We start from the raw sequence: 22,498 nt of genomic DNA on the forward strand, positions 1-22,498 counted from the left end.
ACTCTTTGTGATTGCATGGACTGAGCACGCCAGGCTTCCCTGTCCATAATCAACTCCCAGAGCTTGCTCAAATTCATATTCATCGAGTTGGTGGTGCCATCCAACCATCTCATCCTCTGTCATCCCCTTCTCCTCCTGTCTTCAATCTTTCCAAGCATCAGGATCTTTCCTATTGAGTCAGTTCTTTGCATCAGGTGGCTGTGGCAAAAGGATTGGAGCTTCAGCTTCAACATCAGTGCTTCCAATGAATATTCAGGATTGATTTCCTTTACAATTGACTGGTTTGATCTCCTTGCAGCCCAAGGGACTCTCAAGAGTCTTCTCCAACACATAGCTCAAAAGCATCAATTCTTCAGTGCTCAACTTGCTTTATTTTTCTGTGAATAATTATTATTTTTTTAAATTTAGGTTTTCTTTTTTCTTTTCTTTTTTAACTTTACAATATTGTATTGGTTTTGCCATATATCAACTTTCTTTATGGTCCATCTCTCACATTGACACATGACTACTGTGTCATAGTATGGAAAAACCATAACTTTGATTAGATGGACCTCTGTCAGCAAAGTAATGTCTCTGCTTTTCAGTATGCTATCACATGACTACTGTGTCATAGTATGGAAAAATCATAACTTTGATTAGATGGACCTTTGTCAGCAAAGTAATGTCTCTGCTTTTCAGTATGCTATCTAGGTTTGTCATAACTTTTCTTCCAAGGAGCAAGCATCTTTTAATTTCATGACTGAAGTCACCATCTGCAGTGATTTTGGAGCCCAAGATAATAAAATCTCTCACTGTTTGCATCATTTCCTCATCTATTTGCCATAAAGTGATGGGACTGGATGCCATAATGTTAGTTTTCTGAATGTTGAATTTTAAGCCAGCTTTTTCAGTTTCTTCTTTCACTTTCATCAAGAGACTCACTAGTTTGTCTTCACTTTCTGCCATAAGGGTGGTATCATCTGCATATCTGAGATTGTTGATATTTCTCCTAGCAATCTTGATTTCAGCTTGTGCTTCATCCAGCCGGGCATTTTGCATGATGTACTCTGGATATAAGTTAAATAAACAGGGTGACAATATAACCTGGAAGTTCTCCTTTACCAATTTGGAAATCTGTTATTCCATGTCGAGTTCTAACTGTTGCTTCTTGACCTGAATAGAGGTTTCTCAGGAGGCAGGTAAGGTGGTCTGGTATTACCATCTCTTTAAGAATTTTCCACAGTTTCTTGTGATCCACACAGTCAAAGGTTTCCCTGATAGCTAAGTCAGTAAAAAATCTGCCTGTAATGCAGGAGACCCTGGTTCAATTCCTGGGTTGGGAAGATCTGCTGGAGAAGGGATATACTGTATATACTGTATTAATCATATACTGTATTAATGCATAAGGATAGGGAAATGCGTATAGGTGAAGGGAAATTAGCTTTCACCTTCACATATAGGTGAAGGGAAATTACAGTGGATGATATTCTCACTTAGGGTCTTCATGAACTCTTCTTTTGCATTTTATCTATATATAATATTTAACTCTAACATTGTCACTAAATGTTCTTATCTTCCATGTTCATGAGGTTCTTTCTTGGTAGTTCTTTTGTTAAATGTACTGTGAAACTTTTGACCATCAGAGGGTGTTTGTGAATGCTCCACAGATAATGATGTGAAAGAACCTAGCACCTAGTGTGTTGTGGAATTGACACACACTGCCTTCTGTGTGCTGCTTTGCTTCACAACCCTTTGTACCCATGACATCATGATCCCTCCAGTGGCCCACTACTTTCAGAAAGATCTACTAAACCAAATCAGATTAGGATGTCAGGGCTTTAAAGGATTATCTTTCCCAGGATGATTTGTCTTTTTAGGAGAAAGAGGAATTATGTCTTACCTATGGTAGCATTTCAGGTATCAGGGTAGGAGGCATCTTGAGCTACAGGGGCCCAAGTCCTTTGCTACCACTTCTGTTGGCATATTTACAGAAGAGGTAGCAAAGGAATACAGAAGCCTTATTCCAAACACCCTGGCCTGAAGAGCAGATAAAATGCCCAGTGACATTTACTTGGTTGTATTCTTAGTTGGCCCTTAAATGACTCTGCCTTGCTCATCATCACGCATAGAGGCAGCCTGTCACCCTTCCTTGCAGTTCCCCTGACCCAGCTGACTCATCCCTACACATGCTCACTCATCTGGTGCCCCTACAACCTGTCAAATAGGACTGTGATGTCCAGACTTGAGTGCCCTTCTCCCTCATTTATGCTGTGCAGGGACAGAAGCAATCTTTCCAAGCCTCAGTTTTATCATGTGAGAAATGTTGTGTTGTGGGCTTCTGAGGACAAAAGGACATAATGGCATTGAAATACATATAATATCATATATGGAATGAGTCGCCAGTCCAGGTTTGATGCACGATACTGGATGCTTGGGACTGGTGCACCAGGACGACCCAGAGGGATGGTATGGGGAGGGAGGAGGGTTCAGGATGGGGAACACATATATACCTGTGGCGGATTCATTTTGATATTTGGCAAAACCAATACAATATTGTAAAGTTTAAAAATTAAGAAAAAAAAAAGGACATAATGAATGTAAATGGCTTCACCTGCTGCCTAGCACTTAGAGCTGAAGAAATGTTAGCTAAATAAATACTAACAAACTCTCATATGCTAATATTTACATTTATTAAATCATTTAATCCTTACAGAAAGTCTAAGAGGTAGTTTTGATAATACTATTATTTTCATCGCACAGATGAACGTCAAAGCAGAGAGGTCATTGACAACAGAAGTCCCACAACTACATAGTGGGTGAGGCAGAATTTGAGCCCAAGACTCTGTGGTTTCAGAGTACCTGCTTTTCACCATTCTGCAGTGTTATCTTTCCTATAAGCACATGGTATTACCTCACGATTATTGGCAAAATCATCAGAAAAGTCTTCTATTTAGACTTAATCAATCCAGGTGACACACAGGTCAGACTAAGGTGCTATAATACAAACTGGTGTGTGTATATGTATATGTGTTAGTCACTTAGTCATGTTCAACTGTTTGTGACTCCATGGACCTGTCGGGCTCCTCTGTCTGTCCATGGAATTCTCCAGGCAAGAATATGGGAGTGGGTTGCCATTCCCTTCTTCAGGTGATCTTCCCAACCCAGGGATCAAACCTGGGTTTCCTGCAATGCAGGTGGATTCTGTACCATCTGAACCACCAGGGAAGTCCACAAAATGGTGTAGAATGAGTCTTTCCCACCATGATTGAAAAACCTGCCTTGGTAGAAAACCAAGGCTAGCCTTACAGCCTCATAATGAGGTCTCAGGTATTATCTAGTGCAACTCCTTTACTTTATAGATAAAGAAACTGGAACCCAGGCAGTACAGGTACTTGCATGTGGCCATAGTTCATCTGAGCAAACTCCAGGAGATAGTGAAGGACAGGGAAGCCTACTGTGCTGCAGTTCATGGGGTCGAAAAGAGTCAGACATGACTCAACGACCAAACAATAGCAACAATAGATTAAGGCAGGACTGATTAGGTTTTATAGGCACAAATCCAAGGGCCTTTTAATTCACTACAGTTCCTGCATGAGGCTCTCATGTCCTTTGAAATAATGACAGCATTTCCTTCATAGGCTAATTTCCTTTTGATCCAAGGTAAAATCTATTTTGACTTTGTTGAATGGAAAGTTTTACTGATGATGTAAAGATACAAAAAGTGGGGTTAAGTAGAAGGAGACAAAGGGCTTAGTAATGGCGTTGGGTTAATCCCACTGAGCAAAAGGTGGCTAAAAGTAGCTGCATGGAGAGGGTAAGGGAACAGCTGGCTCCTGCTGAATGTTATTCCAACGATGCTGGACAGTGTGTCTCTTTATTAGTTCAGGTTCACCTAATGAGCCTGTTCTGTAAGCAAACTTGCTGTCGAATATGATGCTTGTTTCTGGAGGGCTGTGTCTTGTTCCCTGCTTTTTAGTGACTGCATACCTAAAAGTGAGTATTGGCAAAAATAAACCTGCAGGCAAGATACACTTTAGATGGTTACACAACAAATGCTTTATCCTCCCCTACAGTCATGTACTTGTGAAAGAATCAGATTGGGAATGAAAAAAGCTGTTGAAAAAAATTTTGCTAAGCAGATGCTTACTCTGGGTTTTGAGAATATGAAATATGTTTTGACATGAAGCTTGGGATTATGAAAGAGTGCTGATTCATCTTGTTCTAGAATCACCAAATGCTCATATTGAAAGGGACCTTAAAGATCTCCTGGTATGAACCCCATACTTTGAACTTGAGGAGAAGTTAATGGTAAACAATTCAAGGTCACAGCAAATTAGAGTCAAGATTTTTGGCTCTCATTCTGGGATTTTTATATGGAAATGTCATATAGAAGATCAAGAATGTGTTCATCTGCAAATAACAGAAAACCATCCTAATGGTGGCTTTGTGCATTGGGTTTCACCTTTCTCATTCAAGAAGACACCCAAGGGTAGCTAGTGCAGGGCTAGAATGAAGTGTAGTCGTGCTACCGGGTAGCTGGGCTATTTCGTTTTCCACTCCCCCAGGCTTCATTCTCATATTTCACCTCCCATTATGACAACATGGCTGCTGCACATCTAAGCCTGGGTCCATATACTGGTGTAAAGAAAGAAAGGACAAAAGGCCTAAGAAGCATATTTGTTTCATCTGACCTTTTCAAAATTTTCCCAGAAGCCTCACCTGGCAACTTCTGATTAAATCTCACTGTCTGGAATTGGGTCACTTTTGCATTTCTAGCTGCAAGAGTCTGGGAAAGTAGATACCTTTGACTATGCACAGTCACCCCAAATGAAAAAGGGTATTTTTTAGTAAGGAAGGATAAGGGAATGGATAATGAATAGAAAACTACTAGAGTATGTAACATAAAGGATGCTGTGGGTAAGTAATGAAAGGCTATAGTTTTTAGGGTGAGACATATCTGAATTCAAATTCTGGCTCTGACCCTTTTGGGGCAAAACACTTCACTTTCTCAGGCCTATATTTTCTTTATAAATGGAGACATTATGGCAAAATTAGGCAATAAGGTTGTACTGAAATTAAATGAAGATAATTGTGAAACAATAAGGTTTCTATAATGTTCACTTTGTACCACTGCTTTAGGATCTGTAACACGAGGGTTGCTTATCCTGCCTGGACCAAGTTATACTTTGACTTCCTTTACCTTCAATGACACAGAATACCCAGGACATGAAGGCACAGTAACTGGTTAAACAGATTTTATTCATCTTTATTCCCTCTTAGAAATAGTACCCAAATGATACTTAGACATTGTTCACACTGTTTTTAATCTTTTACTCAAAGGAGAGGGACTTCAGTGGGCCAACAATCCTGGCTTCAATCTGAAGTGTTTCCTTATCATGGAAAAGAGATGACCAGACCTGCTGCCCAGACTTTGTAGAGAATTTACAGCATAGAGAGTGTTGTGAGCATTTTATATCTTTTCTTTGGGCAGAACCTTGGTGGATGATGAAATTTACATCTCCCAGACTAAATTTCATTGAGTCTTAGGGGGAAAAAAGATGAGATTAACAGCTTTTTTGAATTAATAAATTAAGGAGATTCATATAATATTTCAGGATTTCAAACAAGAAATCTGTATATATTAAACAGGCCCTCTCAACCTAAGTTGAGAAACTTAAACTGCAAGGAGATCCATCCAGTCCATCCTAAAGGAGGTCAGTCCTGGGTGTTCTTTTTTTTTTTTTTAATATAAATTTATTTATTTTAATTGGAGGCTAATTACTTTACAATATTGTATTTGTTTTGCCATACATCGACATGAATCTGCCACAGGTGTACACTTTGGAAGGGCTGATGTTGAAGCTGAAACTCCAGTACTTTAGCCACCTGATGCAAAGAGCTGACTCATTTGAAAAGACCCTGATTCTGGGAAAGATTGAGGGCAGGAGGAGGTGACGACAGAGGATGAGATGGTTGGATGGCATCACTGACTCAATGGACATGGGTTTGTGTGGATTCTGGGAGTTGGTGATGGACAGGGAGGTCTGGCGTGCTGCGGTTCATGGGGTCACAAAGATCGGACATGACTGAGCGACTGAACTGAACTCAACCTAAGAAGGTATGTATCAAGGAAATGGCACACAGCTTATGGTCAGCTTTAGAACAGTGACTATGCCATTGGTATTTCTTACTTTCTTAAGGAAGAAAAATCATTACATTGTTTTTTGAGAGGTTCATTTCCCTTCTGAAAAAGTTTTCTGAATACCTTATAATAGCTATGTTTGGCATGATATTCAGATGAAAATTGTACCCTAATGTATTTTTATTTCAATATTTTAATTGACTACATGATTCAGTTTTTCAGTTCAGTTGCTCAGTCATGTCCAACTCTTTATGACCCCATGAACTGGAGCGTGCCAAGCCTCCCTGTCCATCACTAACTCCTGGAGTTCACCCAAACCCATATCCACTGAGTCGGTGATGCCATCCAACCATCTCATCCTCTGCTGTCCCCTTCTCCTCCTGCCCTCAATCTTTCCCACAATCAGGGTCTTTTCCAATGAGTCAGCTCTTTGCATCAGGTGGCCAAAGTATTGGAGTTTCAGCTTCAGCATCAGTCCTTCCAATGTATATTCAGGACTGATTTCCTTTAGGATGGACTGGTTGGATCTCCTTGCAGTCCAAGGGACTCTCAAGACTCTTCTCCAACAACAGAGTTCAAAAGCATCAATTCTTCGGCACCCAGCTTTCTTTATAGTCCAACTCTAACACCCATACATACTACTGGAAAAACCATAGCCTTGACTAGATGGACCTTTGTTGGCAAAGTAATGTCTACTTTTCAATATGCTGTCTAGGTTTGTCATAACTTTCCTTTCAAGGAGTAAGCATCTTTTAATTTAATGGCTGCAATCACCATCTGCAGTGATTTTGGAGCCCAGAAAAATGAAGTCAGATACTGATTCTACTGTTTCCCCATCTATTTGCCATGAAGTGATGGGATCTGATGCCATGATCTTCACTTTCTGAATGTCAAGCTTTAAGCCAAATTTTCCACTCTCCTCTTTCACCTTTATCAAGAAGCTCTTTAGTTCTTCACTTTCTGCCATAAGGGTGGTGTCATCTGCATATCTGAGGTTATTGGTATTTCTCCCGGCAATCTTGATTCCAGCTGTGCTTCCTCCAGCCCAGCGTTTCTCATGATGTACTCTGCATATAAGTTAAATAAGCAGGGTGACAATATATAGCCTTGACATACTCCTTTTCCTATTTGGAACCAGTCTGTTGTTCCATGTCCAGTTCTAACTGTTGCTTCCTGACCTGCATACAGGTTTCTCAAGAGGCAGGTCAGGTGGTCTGGTATTCCCATCTCTTTCAGAATTTTCCACAGTTTATTGCGATCCACACAGTCAAAGGCTTTGGTATAGTCCATAAAGCAGAAATAGATGTTTTTCTGGAACTCTCTTGCTTTTTCGATGATCCAACAGATGTTGGCAATTTGATCTCTGGTTCCTCTGCCTTTTCTAAAACCAGCTTGAACATCTGGAAGTTCACAGTTCGTGTACTGCTGCAGCCTGTCTTGGAGAATTTTGAGCATTACTTTACTAGTGTCTGAGATGAGTGCAATTGTGTGGTAGTTTGAGCATTCTTTGGCACTGCCTTTCTTTGGGGTTGGAATGAAAACTGACCTTTTCTTTTCTTTTTTTTTTTGAATTTTTACATGTGTCCATTTATTGATTGCTGGGAATAGAGCTTATTGAGAATACACTGACATGCATTCGAGGGGAGAAATTAACCAAACCTGAAAGGAAGCCATTCAATAAGCCTGAGAGTTAATAAGGTAGGAGAGACACAGTATGTAGGGTGACGTCAACAACCATGGAGGGCTGTCCTTAAGATGCCAGCTGCAAATGCTTTGGGAACTTCTCTGTTCTGAATTACTGTGGAACTACCAGGAGAGAGAGATCACCCTGCCTCTTTATGTTGTATGTACCACATATAGAATTAAATAATTTTAAATTATGATCTGAGACATTCCAGTAATTTAATCTCTCTGTCCTTTTAAGTGTAACTGGAATTCTTTTAATTTATATCACTTTATTGTATCAATAAGTTCAACACCTTAGGGAAAAATTGACAATATGCTGTAAAAATCTGCTAATATTAGAACAGAGCATAAATCAGCAGATACAGGAATGATATGACTACAGTTTTTTGCATCTGTTGTGAATCTTTCCTAGATCTCATAGCTGCTTATAACTCTAAAGCATACAAATTGGTGTGGAGGAATTTGTAAAAATGGAATTGCCTTAAACAGTTCGAAGTGACAGTAAGTTTTTTTGCACATCAGTGAACAGCTTTCTTTCTAGCATTAGTTTAAAACTGACCTTTTCTAGTTCTGTGGCCACTGCTGAGTTTTCCAAGTTTGCTGGCATATTGAGTGCAGCACTTTCACAGCATCATCTTTCAGGATTTGAAATAGCTCAACTGGAATTCCATCACCTCCACTAGCTTTGTTTGTAATGATGCTTTCTAAGGCCCATTTGACTTCACATTCCAGAATGTCTGGCTCTAGGTGAGTGATCACACCATCATGATTATCTGGGTCTTGAAGATCTTTTTTTTTTTACAGTTCTTCTGTGTATTATTGCCACCTCTTCTTAATATCTTCTGCTTCTGTTATGTCCCTACCATTTCTGTCCTTTATTGAGCCCATCTTTGCATGAAGTGTTCCCTTGGTAGGTCTAATTTTATTGAAGAGGTCTCTAGTCTTTCCCATTCTATTGTTTTCCTCTATTTCATTGCATTGATCACTGAGGAAGGCTTTCTTATCTCTCCTTGCTATTCTTTGGAACTCTGCATTCAAATGGGTATATCTTTCCTTTCCTCCTTTACTTTTCGCTTCCCTTCTTTTCACAGCTATTCATAAGGCCTCCTCAGACAGCCATTTTGCTTTTTTGCATTTGTTTTTCTTGGGGATGGTCTTGATTCCTATCTCATGTACAATGTCTAAATTTAATACAATGTCTAAATTGTACTAAATAATACATGATTTATTTAGGTAAATTAAAAAAAAATGATAATAAAAATAAAAAATATAATTATATTTAATTCTATCTTCTGCATATTCTTCAAACTTTATATACATACATATACATTAAAAATTCACTTTATACTTTGCATACTATTTTTAACATTTTAATACTCAATATGATATTCCTTTTACATGGAATACAACTTCATACAAGTATAGGAAACAGCTGCATGTATTCTTTATATCAGTATATAATAATTATTTAACCATCTCTTCCTGTAGAAAACAGTATTTTTTCTTCCCTGTTTTGGGATTTTTTTTTCTATTTTCCATTTACGTGCTGTGATGTAGATCTTTGTAACTGAAACTAAATGGACAATGGAATTATTTTCTGAAACTTAAATTTCTGAGTTGAAAAATATGAGTGTAATTTGAAGTATTGCTACTGCAGATTTTCCACCAAAAAAATCAGAACAGTTTATACAACCATTAGCAGTATATGAGTGCTCATTTCCATAAATTCTTGCCAATACCAGATATTTTCATTAAAAGCATACTACAGTGTTTGTATGTGTGTGTGTGCTTGTGGTGTGGTGGGGGGTACTTCTTCTGAACTCTTTACTAGATACAGTTTTCCCAGTTGTGATGGTATATTCAATATCACACAGGCAAGGACAGTGGATGGATAAGATAGGAACTGCTTCTGTGAACCGGTTTCTTCCATGTGACAACTGAAATGGAAAAATGCTGCTTTTCTCCAAGAATGATGATGTCCTTTATATTTTTATACCACTTACATTTTCCCTTCTCTTAGCTTCTTTCTCCATATCATGAAGAATTTGAGTTAGAGAAACAACAAACTGGTGTATTACATAAAACTCTAAAATAGGTTAAGTATCTGAAACTTAAAGAAGATTCAGTGACAGAGAGACTCAATATAGACAAACACAGACTTTTGAATGCATTGTGTAAACACCAATAGTCCAAAAATAAAATGGAAAAGGAACTGCTTTTTTTTGCACCAATGACAGAAAAAATGATCTAGGGACAACTTGGAACAAGGTGACCATGAGTGGAGAGCAAAAAACTGCTGTTAAAGAAACAGTCACGAGCTTGAGTTTTATAAATAGGAACACAGAAATAAAGGAATCTAAAGCTCTTGAGTCAATGAAAAAGCCTAGGTCCAGTTTTAGATTCTACAACTTTAGAGAAACAGAGAGAATCACACTAGGCACCATTCCTTGGATTTTTATTTGTTCCAGGAACTTTGTTCATCAATACACATAATTCAGTAATCACAACAATCCTTTGAGGTGCATGGTATGACCCCCATTCTGCACATTCTGCACAGGAGGAAAGAAGTCTAGAGAAAATACTTAAGGCTATCTCCTCATCTGGGGTCCAGGATTCAAACCAGGTTGGTCTGTCTCCAAGGCTCATCCTCTCATTCACTCAGCTACAAGTCATACAAGTCATCCTGAAAACAGGGTGGGGCTAAAGGACAAAGGTGCACCAATCCTACTGCATAGAGATGGCAGTCACTTTTGCTTAATCTTCTTCAACTTGGATGCTATGACTTTACCTGTCCAAAATGGGATAATTAGAGGTGGTATTGTGAAATTGCTGATACAAATGATTCTCTTCTGTTTGCTCTGACTGCCTTGTCTCAGGCACATCCTTCACTGACCTAGCATATAAATTCCCTTTGGTACGTCTAAGGCAGGTGATGACTCATTCACCTCTGACTGACCAGACCCATAATGCTGACTGCAGGTGTGTGAATGGAGCAGGAAAATATAACACCTTCTACACGTTAAGTGGGAGAACCAAGTAAATTAAAAGGTTGCCAGGAAAAGTTAAAAGAATAGGGGTTGTTTCTTTGGGAGGATAGAAAGCTGAATTGTGTCTTCCAGAAAGACTTTTTAAAAAAAGAAGAGAAAGGATTCAAACAAGCTGATATCTGTGTCCTCTGAGAGTGAAGGAGATATAAATTTAGATTTTGTTGTACAGGATTTAGATCACAAAGAAAATTTTCCTGATAGTAATGATTATTGGATATTGGCAGTAGGTTTCTTGAAGGTGCTGTGAAATCAATTTTCATTATCATAGTTCTTTTAAAAATGGGATATTTTCTTATTTGTCCAAGATGTCACAGTTCAGTTCAGTTTAGTTCAGTCATTCAGCCATGTCCGACTCTTTGCAACCCCATGAACTGCAGCATGCCAGGCCTCCCTGTCCATCACCAACTCCTAGAATTCACTCAAACTCATGTCCATTAAGTCGGTGATGCCATCCAGCCATCTCATCCTCTGTCGTCCCCTTCTCCTCCTGCCCCCAATCCCTCCTAGCAGGAGGCAGAATAATACGTTTTCAGGACCTTGGATAGGGACTGGCCCATAACCCAAGGGATGTATCATCAACCAGGGGCTTCCTGGGCTTCTCAGTGATGGAGAATCCATCTGCTAATGCAGGAGACAGGGTTTGATACCTGGTTCGGGAACATCCCCTGGAAAAGGAAATGACAATCCTCTCCAGTATTTTTGCTTGGGAAATCGTATGGACAGAGGAGCATGATGGGCTGTAGTCCATGGGCTTGCAGAGTCAGACATGAATTAGAATAAATAGCAACACAATAATAGTTCTGAGGACTAAGCAACAACACAACATAACACAACATTCTAAGACTACCACAGAATACCAAGGGATGAATGTAAGCATGAAGTAAGACAGAGATTGAGGAAGTCTAGTGCATAAGACTGGAGAAGGCAATGGCACCCCACTCCAGTACTCTTGCCTGGAAAATCCCATGGATGGAGGAGCCTGGTAAGCTGCAGTCCATGGTGTCGCTAAGAGTCAGACACGACTGAGCGACTTCACTTTCACTTTTCACTTTCATATATTGGAGAAGGAAATGGCAAACCACTCCAGTATTCTTGCCTAGAGAATCCCAGGGATGGGGGAGCCTGGTGGGCTGCCGTCTATGGGGTTGCACAGAGTTGGACATGACTGAAGTGGCTTAGCAGCAGCAGCAGCGCATTAGACTAGTGAATCTTTGAAAATAATACCATTCCTTCTTTAAGGAAAGTGAAGAAATATGTACATATTTTCCCTGTATAAATATTTCCCCTCATATAACTGAGTTGTATGTGTGTAGGGATGAGATATTTTGAATGCTGTTGTTTGACCAAGGTCATTTATGAAGATGCAGTAACAGGAATTGGACTTCATTCAAAATAAATGCTGAAATGTTATTATAGCCACTAAGAAGAATTCAGATTGCTTTTTAAATATGTCCTCAATATTTTAAGAGTTGAAGAAAAAACAATCAATATAAAGACCTACTTTTTCCCATGATGATAGTTCAATAATTATGAAACCCAAGACAATTTTATTTCATAGCTTGTTAGTAAAAACTTACCTACCAAATCACTACAAATCAATCTTTTGTGAATTAATGTCTGTCAATATGATCTGATAATAATCATATCTGTTGTTGTTGTTCAGTCACTAAGTCATGTCCAACTCTTTGTGATCCCACGGACTGCAGGACGCCAACCATATCTAACTTTTTAAAAAATCCCTATAGCTTAAAAAATTGAGGTGTTGTCATTGTTTTTTTATGCTTTTGAGATAGTTCTAGTTTTTACCCCTATTTTCAGTACTTTTATTAATTTTGCCCTTGTATAATATGTCCACATCTATTATGTTTAGATACTTTTGTTATTCAACTATAGAGATTTATTTGCAAACCCCATGTTCTCTCTCATTAATCCCCTGCATATTCTATTTAAAGGCTTGTTTTGCAGAATATCTTGATACTCTGCAAATTTACAGAATATTCTTACAGAATTTTTACAGAATATTTACAGAATACTCTCTGTAAATCTTTTTCTCATATAACTAATGTAGAATAAAAATGTTTCAATATATTTCAATTTTATATTTTATGGACTTTTTCAGATGCCATTCTTCCTTCTCTCTCTTACTCTCTAGGATTTGGGCAACATCATAACAGTGATAAAGTCTGTTATAAAATCTGCTACAACACAGCAACATATAGCACATTTCCATGTTGCACTCTGGTAGTGGTACACCAGATGCTTTACTTGAGATCTGCTGTACAGAGTGTCATTCTATAAACCAAGAACCTTCTGTTCCAATGAAACTTCTCTGCTCATTGTCTCTAAAAGTACCTTTTGTGGATTCTAATTCACTTTCACTTACTCTGAAAGCCAGTCCCTTGCTTACATTCTTCAAGAACTCAGTTTCATTCCTACTTTTCCCAAGAGGTATTCTCTGATCATCTCTGCTTTCTCATTCAGAAATTTAGAATTGTGGTATTTTGCATATCACATGTAGCATATTCAGCTTAGTACTGTTGCTGTATTTTGTGTGCTTGTGTCATGACTTCATAGCTGTGTGATAAGTCTGTGTAGGAAGCAGTATAAAATGGTGGTTATGAGTGAGAGCTTCTGTGTTAGATGTTGAATCCTACCTTCACTGTTTGATCTTAGGCAAAGTATATAGCTTCTAAGAGCTTCCACATTCCCATCTGAGCTATAACTTTTATATGGAGTGCTTCTGATGAAAAGATAAAATGCTTAGGTATTTAGCACAGTGCCAGATACATAGGAAATAGTCATCAAATAGTCAAAGGAATAGTTGAAGGTAAAGCCAGCGTCCAATAATTCTGGGCAACTCTTCAAAGTGCAGAGCCTAGGGACTTTTTTCAAGTTGAGAGCTCAATAAACTATTTGAATGAAAATATGCAGCTCCTTACCAGACCTGAGTATTAACACTTCAATTCAGTTCAGTCACTCAGTCACGTCCGACTCTTTGCAACCCCATGGACCGCAGCATGCCAGGCTTCCTTGTCCATCACCAACTCCCGGAGCTTGCTCAAACTCACGTCCCTCGAGTTGGTGATGCCATCCAACCATCTCATCCTCTGTTGTCCCCTTCTCTTCCTGCCCTCAATCTTTCCCAGCATCAGGGTCTTTTCCAATGAGTCAGTTCTTCACATCAGGTGGCCAAAGTACTGGAGCTTCAGCTTCAGCATCAGTCCTTACAATGAATATTCAGGACTGATTTCCTTTGGGTTTCTTTGGTATTAAAACTTATATAGCACTTTTAAGAGTTTTATTATGTCAGTTCTTTATATATTCAAAACTCCTCCTAAGCCTCACAGAAAAGTATCTTTAAAAATTTCTCACTACCAGGAAAGGCAAAAGGAGATCTGGGTGGTCAGATGGAAAGGGGAAGGGAGACAGAAGGCAGGTTCTGTGCTAAGTAATTTATTTTCAGGCTGGCATCATTTGGCCGTGACCTGGGAGGCAGGCAAAGAGCACATGTCTTTTAGTTTTCTTTCTATCTGTGGAAAAATCTGTTTCTATTTTAAGATCCAGAATAAAAGCATGTTCTTTTCCCCCAGATTTTTGAGGTATAATTGACAAACAAAATAGCTTATGTTTAAGGTGTGCAATGTGGTAGTTTGAAATACATATACTTTGTGAAATAATTACTACAGTCAAGTTGATTCACACATCCATTACCTCATATAGTTACTTCTCTTGTTTTTTTCTGAGAACATTTAAGAAACTCTCAGCAAATTTGAAGTACACAATACATATTATTAGCTATAGATTATTATTATTAGAATATATATATATGTCACTAACTGTATAGTCACCATGCTGTACAATAGATCCTCAGAACTTACTCATAACTGAAGTTTTCCATTCTTGACCAACATCTCCCCAGTTTCTCCATTCCCTTACTTCTGGTAACCACTGTTCTACTCTTGCTCTATGAGCTTAACTCTTTTAGATTTCATGTATAAGAGAGATCATACAGTATTTGTCTTTTTATGTCTGGCTTATTTCACTTAACATAAAGTCCTCTAAGTTCACCAATGTTATTGCAAGCGGTGGTCTTTTTTGTTGTTGTTCAGTCACTAAGTTGTGTCCGAATCTTTGTGACCCCAGGAACTACAGCATGCCAGGCTTCCCTGTCCTTTACTGTCTCCCAGAGTATGTGCAAACTCATGTCCATTGAGTCTGTGATGCCGTCCAAACATCCAGCCATCACTCTCCTCCTCCTTCCCTCGATCTTTCCCAGCATCAGGATCTTTTCCCATGAGTTGGATCTTTGTATCAGGTGGCCAAAGGATTAGAACTTCAGCTTGAGCATCAGTCCTTCCAACAAATATTCAAGGTTGATTTCCTTTAGGATTGACTGGTTTGATCTCCTTACAGTCCAAGGGACTCTCAGGTGTCTTCTCCAGCACCACAGTTTGAAAGTATCAGTTGTTCTGTTCTCAGCCATCTTTATGGTCCAACTCTCACATTCATACATGACTACTGGAAATTTTTTAATGACAAATATTTCATTTTGTGGCTAATATTCCATTTTATGGCTAATGTTCTATTAATAATATTCCACTCCATGTGTATGTAACATATTATTACATTTTCTTCATCCATTCATTCACCCATCAATGGACACTTAGGCTATTTCCATATCTTGGCTATTTGTGATACTTATTTCATTTCCTTTGTTTATATCCTTAGTAGAGAGATTAGTTCCCTGGTAGCTCAGATGGTAAATAATCTGCCTGCAATGTGGGAGACCTGTGTTTGATCCCTGGGTTGGCAAGATCCCCTGGAGAGGGGAATGGCTACCCACTCTAGTATTCTGGCCTGGAGAATTCCATGGACAGAGGAGCCTGGCAGGCTATAATCCATGGGGTTGCAAAGAGTTGGACATGACTGAGCAACTTTCACTTTCAGAGTAATTTCTGGATCATATAGTAGTTTCATTTTAAAATTATGGAGAACTTCACATTGTTTTCCATAATGGCTGTACCAGTTTGTATCTCTTCCAACAATGGTGACTCCAATGGTAAAAAGTCTGTCTGCAGTGCAGGAGACCCAGGTTCGATCCCTGGATTGGGAAGATCCCATGGAGAAGGGCATGGCAACCCACTCCAGTGTTCTGTCCTGGAGAATTCCATGGACAGAGGAGCCTGGCGGGCTACAGTCCATATGGTCGCAAAGAGCCAGACATGACTGAAGCGACTTAGTATGCATGCACAACAGTGTCCAAGGATTCCTTTTTCTCCATACCCTCGCTAACAAGAGGCACTTTCTTTAGGCAGCTTTTCCTGATTCCTAACCTACAGCATCTCTATTTAATATTTACATTCATGTTTGTCATGTCATTTCTACTAAATAAAAGTACTGCAATGTGATTTTAAGTTTCCCAGAGGTGATTTTCTTCCTCTTTTGTATAGTATTTGTATCTAGTACTATCATCAATGTAACAAGTACACAAGAGGTAATATTTATGAATGTGATATTTAAAATATAAAGATTTATAAATGTGAAAGTTATTATTCTTGGTCTTATATTAGAATTACCTTCATAGAAATACTGGAGAAGGCAATGGCAACCCACTCCAGTACTCTTACCTGGAAATTCCCATGGACGGAGGAGCCTGGTAGGCTGAAGTCCATGGGGTCGTGAAGAGTCAGACATGACTGAGCAAATTTACTTTCACTTTTCACTTTCATGCATTGGAGAAGGATATGGTAACCCACTCCAGCATTCTTGCCTGGAGAATCCCAGGGATGGAGGAGCCTGGTAGGCTGCCGTCTATGGGGTTGCACAGAATCAGACATGACTGAAGTGACTTAGCAGTAGCAGCAGCATAGAAATATGCTAGTTTGGAGTCTCAGCCTTCATAAGAGAAATTAGCAGTTTAAATATGATCTATCACATCATATTCAGCTCTCAATCAATTGGTATAATGAATAACTACCCTCCAAATAAGAAAATATGAATAAACAAATTGAAACAAGTATGTCATAGAAGCATTTAAACTATGCCATTTAAAAAAATTATAAAAACATACATGTTTAATTGCTTGTTGCTATTAAGTTGGTCAATGAGAATTCTTTCAAACTGTCCAAAAAATAAAAGAGATACAAGCAGTAACTTAGGAATAAGGCAGACTGTTCCAATTCTAACACAAAGAAGCTTCCTGCCTATTGGTGAGCCATTTTACTTGGCCCAATTTCCTTGCTGTAGCCTGAAGAGTTTGGATAGAGTATGTCTAAAGCCTTTACTAGACTGAAAACCAAGAATTTTCTTATTTGAATGCATAGAATATTCTTGCTCATTTAGTCTGCTTGTGTTTTGATAAAAGAGTAAAACCATTTTCTGTGATCGGAGTCCAAAGATAGACCCTAGCAATTGAGTTGCTTCCCTTGTAACACCATTTTATGATGCCTTTTTAGTGCCTTTGGCTGAAAGAGTTGGCTGGTAATGTCTATGTACCTCATAGATTTCTGAACCTGCCTTTGTTGTGAGTAAGCGGCATCTGACTTCCTTCCTTGCACCCTCTGCTGCAGACAGATGAGCCATTCACTTGCCAGCTGCAGTCTTCCCCTTATTATCAGTTAGTGCCTCTTGTCTGAGCCATGATATGCTTCCAAAGTCCAGGGAGCTGAGGATTTTGTCATGTGTTCAATCTTCCATTTGGGTTTTACTGGACTGTATGAGGCCACTGAAGGTAGTTAAAAGAAGAGGCAAAAACTTTAATTTGGTAATTTAGTATTATGGAACAGGAAACAAGAACGTTTTCTTTTTAAAAAGACAGGATAATCTTATTAGATTTCAACAATGTCCATGAAAATTTTATAGACATTGAGATTTCAATAGTAAGTTCTTAATGGATAGTATCATTGTTTTAAAGTTCTTTTACTTAACTCTTGCTATATATTGTGCAATAAATGTGATATGTGATATTTACCTTGAAAAAATTTGAAAGCTAATGCCAGACTGTCCACTAAAATTTGAACTACTCTTACCAAAAGTGAATGTATTTGTGCCTTTCCAATAATGAACATCATGAATCTTTGAAATTCTGACAATCTGATAAATAAATAGTATCATGAAAAAATAGCATCTTATTTTAACTGTACTATCTTCATAATTACTGAGATACAGTGATTTTTTTCATATACTATTACCCACTTTTACTTATTTTGTTTTCATTGCTTATTTATAATTTTTGCCTCTTCATCTACTGGGTTGTTACAACAAATGTAGTTTTACTGTGCATTTAGTGTCTAGAATTATTCTAAATACTAAGACTACATCATTGGATAAATGAATTATGACTTATTCAGAACAAGATGTTCTCATGGAACTAGCGGGAAGAGAAAACTAAATAAGAAAAAATTTCAGGTAATGTACAAAAATTAGAAAAATCAAGGGATATGACCAGCATTAACTGGCAGGTTACTTTGAGCTGAGTACAAAAGAAAATATGAGGTTGAAAAAATTGCTGGAGATGGAATGGTAAAATATATGCGCTCTAATGATGAGGACAAAAACAGAGACTGGGATGCTTGATATCCACATTCAGAGATATTAGAAACATTTGTGAATACAAGGTTAAACATGTGAACATGAAAGTAACTGAGTTACAGGAAATATCACTGGATAGAGGAGGTTGAGAAAACCCAAGTCATTTACATGGGTATCAAAATCCCTAAACTTGGAGACAGGCGTGGAGGTACAGAGGAGGTGGGGGCTAAATTCATCCGTGAAATAGAGAGATGGGGAGCTGACATGATGTGATACTTGTCTTTTGTGGCATTTTTGTTATTTATTTGTTTCTGCACTAGGTCTTCACTGTTGTGCACAGGCTTTCTCTAGTTACGACCAGCATGGGCTACACTCTAGTTGCGGTGCCTAGGCTTCTCATTGCAGTGGCTTCTCCTGTGAAGCAGGAGCTCTAGGCTTGTGGGCTTCACTAGTTGTGGTGCAGGAGCTTAGTTGTCCAGGGGCATGTGGAATCTTCTGAAATCAGGGATCAAACCTGTGTCCCCTGCATCGGCAGGCAGATCCTTAACCACTGGACCACCAGGGAAGAAGTCCTGATACTTGCTTTATTTCATTGATTTCTATTTCTTACTTTTAAAGTATATTTTATTATAATAATATTGAAACCAAAGCATAAGACCAAATGTCCCGTAATTCTTTCACTTTATCAGAGGATATTGATAAAGTGAAAGAATTTTATGATTGATCCCTGTAGCAGCTTTGATTGAGCCTTGTAGCCGGTTTTTATCTGTGTAGTCCAGCCTGGCCAGGTGCTCCATTTGCTTGGCTTACTCACTCTTCATGGAAATGTGGCAGGACTTGCTATCAGCTTGAATGTCTGCTCTTAACCTGGCAGCCAGATGAAGCAAGTCCTCAACTGAACATGTCTCATTGTGCTGGCTGACCTCCTATCCCTATGTGCTGACCTCTCCCATATCGCTAAAATCTGGGACAGCCACTAGTGATGATGGCTGTAAAACAGGACAGCATATTTTATGTCTCAAAACCATTTTCACTGTGGACACCCAAGTTACTAATTTTCTATTTCTTTCAGAGTTGATAGTTTGATTACATTTGATTATTTTCTTTACTCCATCCAGATCTTCCTTCAGTCCCAGTTATATTTTCAAATTACTTGGCAAGTCAGTTCTCTCTGTTCTCCGGGACTAATGAGTCTTTGTTCTAGCTTGTGAGTACTGTCCTTGTCAGGTTGTCTTGAACATCTGCTGATTGTTTCTGGACAGGGAATTATGGGGAGAGCGGAATGGATGCTTTCAAAGAGCTGGCCGCCCAGGAAGGCCTCTGCATCGCCCACTCAGACAAAATCTACAGCAACGCTGGGGAGAAGAGCTTTGACCGACTTCTGCGCAAGCTCCGAGAGCGGCTTCCCAAGGCCAGAGTGGTGGTGTGCTTCTGCGAAGGGATGACTGTCCGGGGCCTCCTGAGCGCCATGCGGCGCCTTGGCGTCGTGGGCGAGTTCTCACTCATCGGAAGGTAAATTTCCATCTCTTTCTCCCTCTTTCTCTCTCTCTCTCTCTCTCTAACACACACACACAACTTGCTCTCATTGAACTGGACTCCCTGACTCCAAAACAGTGAGATGTGCTTTGGTCCTGAATCTCACTGAGAGTGAGGCTATTGCTGTTTTCATGATAAAGAAGAGCAGAGCAGTGGATGACAAGATGATGAGAGTGTTTCAGAAAAAAGCGGGAAATTGTTGCTGGAATGTTTTGTCATGGTAAACTGTTCTTTTCATTTGCTTCTGGGCTTCTACCTCTCCTCCTCCCCAAACCACATGTCTTATATTCCTAAGCATAGATATCTTAATGAGGTCTTGGTGGATGAAGGGTAGTAGTGAAGATGGAAATATATATTCAGGTCTGAAATGTAGAAGACCAGCTGAATGCACGTGTGGACATGTAACCAAACTCTGGTACTTGGTCATTTAATCTCTTACATATATGGGATGGCAAATAGTGGTGCTGTCAGCATGTGATTTCTGGAATTGCAGGTGGTGGGTTAGTCTGTGTTCTTTCTATACCATGTGTAGTTGTGAGGGAATAGATTTTCAATATCATCATATTTTTCATAGGATCTTTAACCTAACAGGTATCTTGTTTAATTTGCCTTCTTCTAATATGAATACATGACGGAACTGATGAATTTTTCCAAGGAACCTACTAAACGTACCAGAATGAAAGCTTCCTCTGATCTCTGACTCTGCTGCTGCTGCTAAGTCGCTTCAGTCGTGTCCGACTCCGTGCGACCCCATAGACGGCAGCCCACCAGGCTCCCCTGTCCCTGGGATTCTCCAGGCAAGAACACTGGAGTGGGTTGCCATTTCCTTCTCCAATGCATGCAAGTGAAAAGTGAAAGTGAAGTCTCTCAGTCGTGTCTGACTCTTAGCGACCCCATGGACTGCAGCCCACCAGGCTCCTCCGTCCATGGGATTTTCCAGGCAAGAGTACTGGAGTGGGTTGCCATTGCATTTCTTCCAGATCTCTTTTTCTGCTCCATCTTCTCTTCTGGCTAGAGTACAATCTTTTCTCACCTGCCAAAGTGCCTTAACCACTCAGCCTCTTCTCTAGGAAAGTGGACAGAGTGGTGTGGACACTTACCCAGGACCTTTTCCTTCTGACCTACCCTTGTGATAATGACTGAAATGCTAGTGAAACCAACTTTACTATCATCTGGAGCTAGACGCACAGAGCCCATCAAAGACTTTTGAGTAGAAGGTAGGACAGAAATACAATTAAATGAATAAAGAAACAAAGAAATGATCTAAGAGCTATGAAGTCAAGGTCAAAGTATAATTCAAGATTTTAAAAAATGATTGAATTTGGGTGAAATTGACACACTGCCAGAGTGTCTTTTTGGCTTTTTTGACATGATGCAGTTGTGTGAAGCTATTTAAGAAAGCATCTCTAAAGAAGATGTGTTTAAAGAAGGAATGTTACTTCCTTTATGAGTGAAAAAGAATGTAAACAGCATTGTTGAAATGTTACATGGAATAACCATTCTTAATATATGCACAGGACAGATGGCAGATAGATATTTAATTTTTTAATTGATTTTTAAAGTGACTGCTTTTATGAAGGGTGCTGGTTTTTCTAAAAAATTCTCATGTTTACCATATTCAAAAGAAGAAAAGTCTGTTTTGCTGGATTCATTCCGTTTAATATCTCCAAAGAGACGTTTACTACCTGGATTCTGGAGATCTTGAGCAGAGTGTAGCAAATAGGTGAGCTTTGGAGGGGTATAAAGATGGCCTAGTGATGACTAAATTCTGTACTGAGTAATTGGAGTGTAAAGAGTTCATTCCCTTATCTTATCTCTCTGGGTCTTGCTTACCTGCTAATAATGGAACTGAGTTCATATAGGTATTTCTGAGTCTTACATGTGCTTCCTCCTGATGAGGTCACCTGCCTGGGATATCTACTTCTTTTACTCCTCTCTTTCTCTGCCTCACCTCTTCTGGGCTCTACTGATGTATCCTAAGGATACCGTAATCACAACAAGCACCTGTGCTTCTAAGGACACTTCCCTGTACAATAGTCACTGCCAGTAAAGCTTGGAACCCTGGAGATGTCAAAGCTATGGCATACAGTGCTTTTCTGATTTTCTGGGCTGTATACCATGAGGGTCTATCAAAGTGGCTTTTACTCTCATATATTAGAGAATTTGGTGGAAAACAGCCTTTTCCCATTCTTTGTTCACAGCTCTCTCCCTTCCTTGGGAGAGATATGAATCCAGATATGAGTCCAGAGGGAGCTGAGCTGGCAATAAAGACGAGAAGTAACACTACGGCATACCTAGTTAGCCTTTCCTTCAGAAGCTTGATTCTCCCAATTCCTGTATGATGAATTCTAACCCAAATACTCCCCTGTTCCTCATGCCAATGACATTTGATTAGCTTGGTTCCCTAATTTTTGCAGACATGTCCAGAAGGGTTCCAGTTTAACACCAAGTTGCAACTTCTAGCTACATTTGTAGTGCTGTCAAATATATCTCCTTCCCATATAAGGGGCTTTAACTTACCAAATACTAAACTCCTTTGAGGTCAGGAGCCACTATTTAGTTTCTTTCACAATACATG

The 22,498-nt window shown here is 39.2% G+C and overlaps 1 protein-coding gene across 3 annotated transcripts in view; it reads left to right on the plus strand.

Moving 5' to 3' along the window:
* The window catches only part of GRM1 (glutamate metabotropic receptor 1), a 428,462-nt gene that overhangs the window by 128,498 nt on the left and 277,466 nt on the right, over positions 1–22,498 (plus strand). For all 3 annotated transcript variants that reach the window (XM_005211024.5, XM_059889816.1, NM_001206004.1), the window contains one exon: positions 19,647–19,896. In XM_005211024.5, coding sequence (XP_005211081.1) covers positions 19,647–19,896 — 250 coding nt within the window. The remainder of the gene's footprint in view (positions 1–19,646; positions 19,897–22,498) is intronic.

Source organism: Bos taurus, chromosome 9 (assembly GCF_002263795.3).
Source record: "Bos taurus isolate L1 Dominette 01449 registration number 42190680 breed Hereford chromosome 9, ARS-UCD2.0, whole genome shotgun sequence".
NCBI lineage: Eukaryota > Metazoa > Chordata > Mammalia > Artiodactyla > Bovidae > Bos > Bos taurus.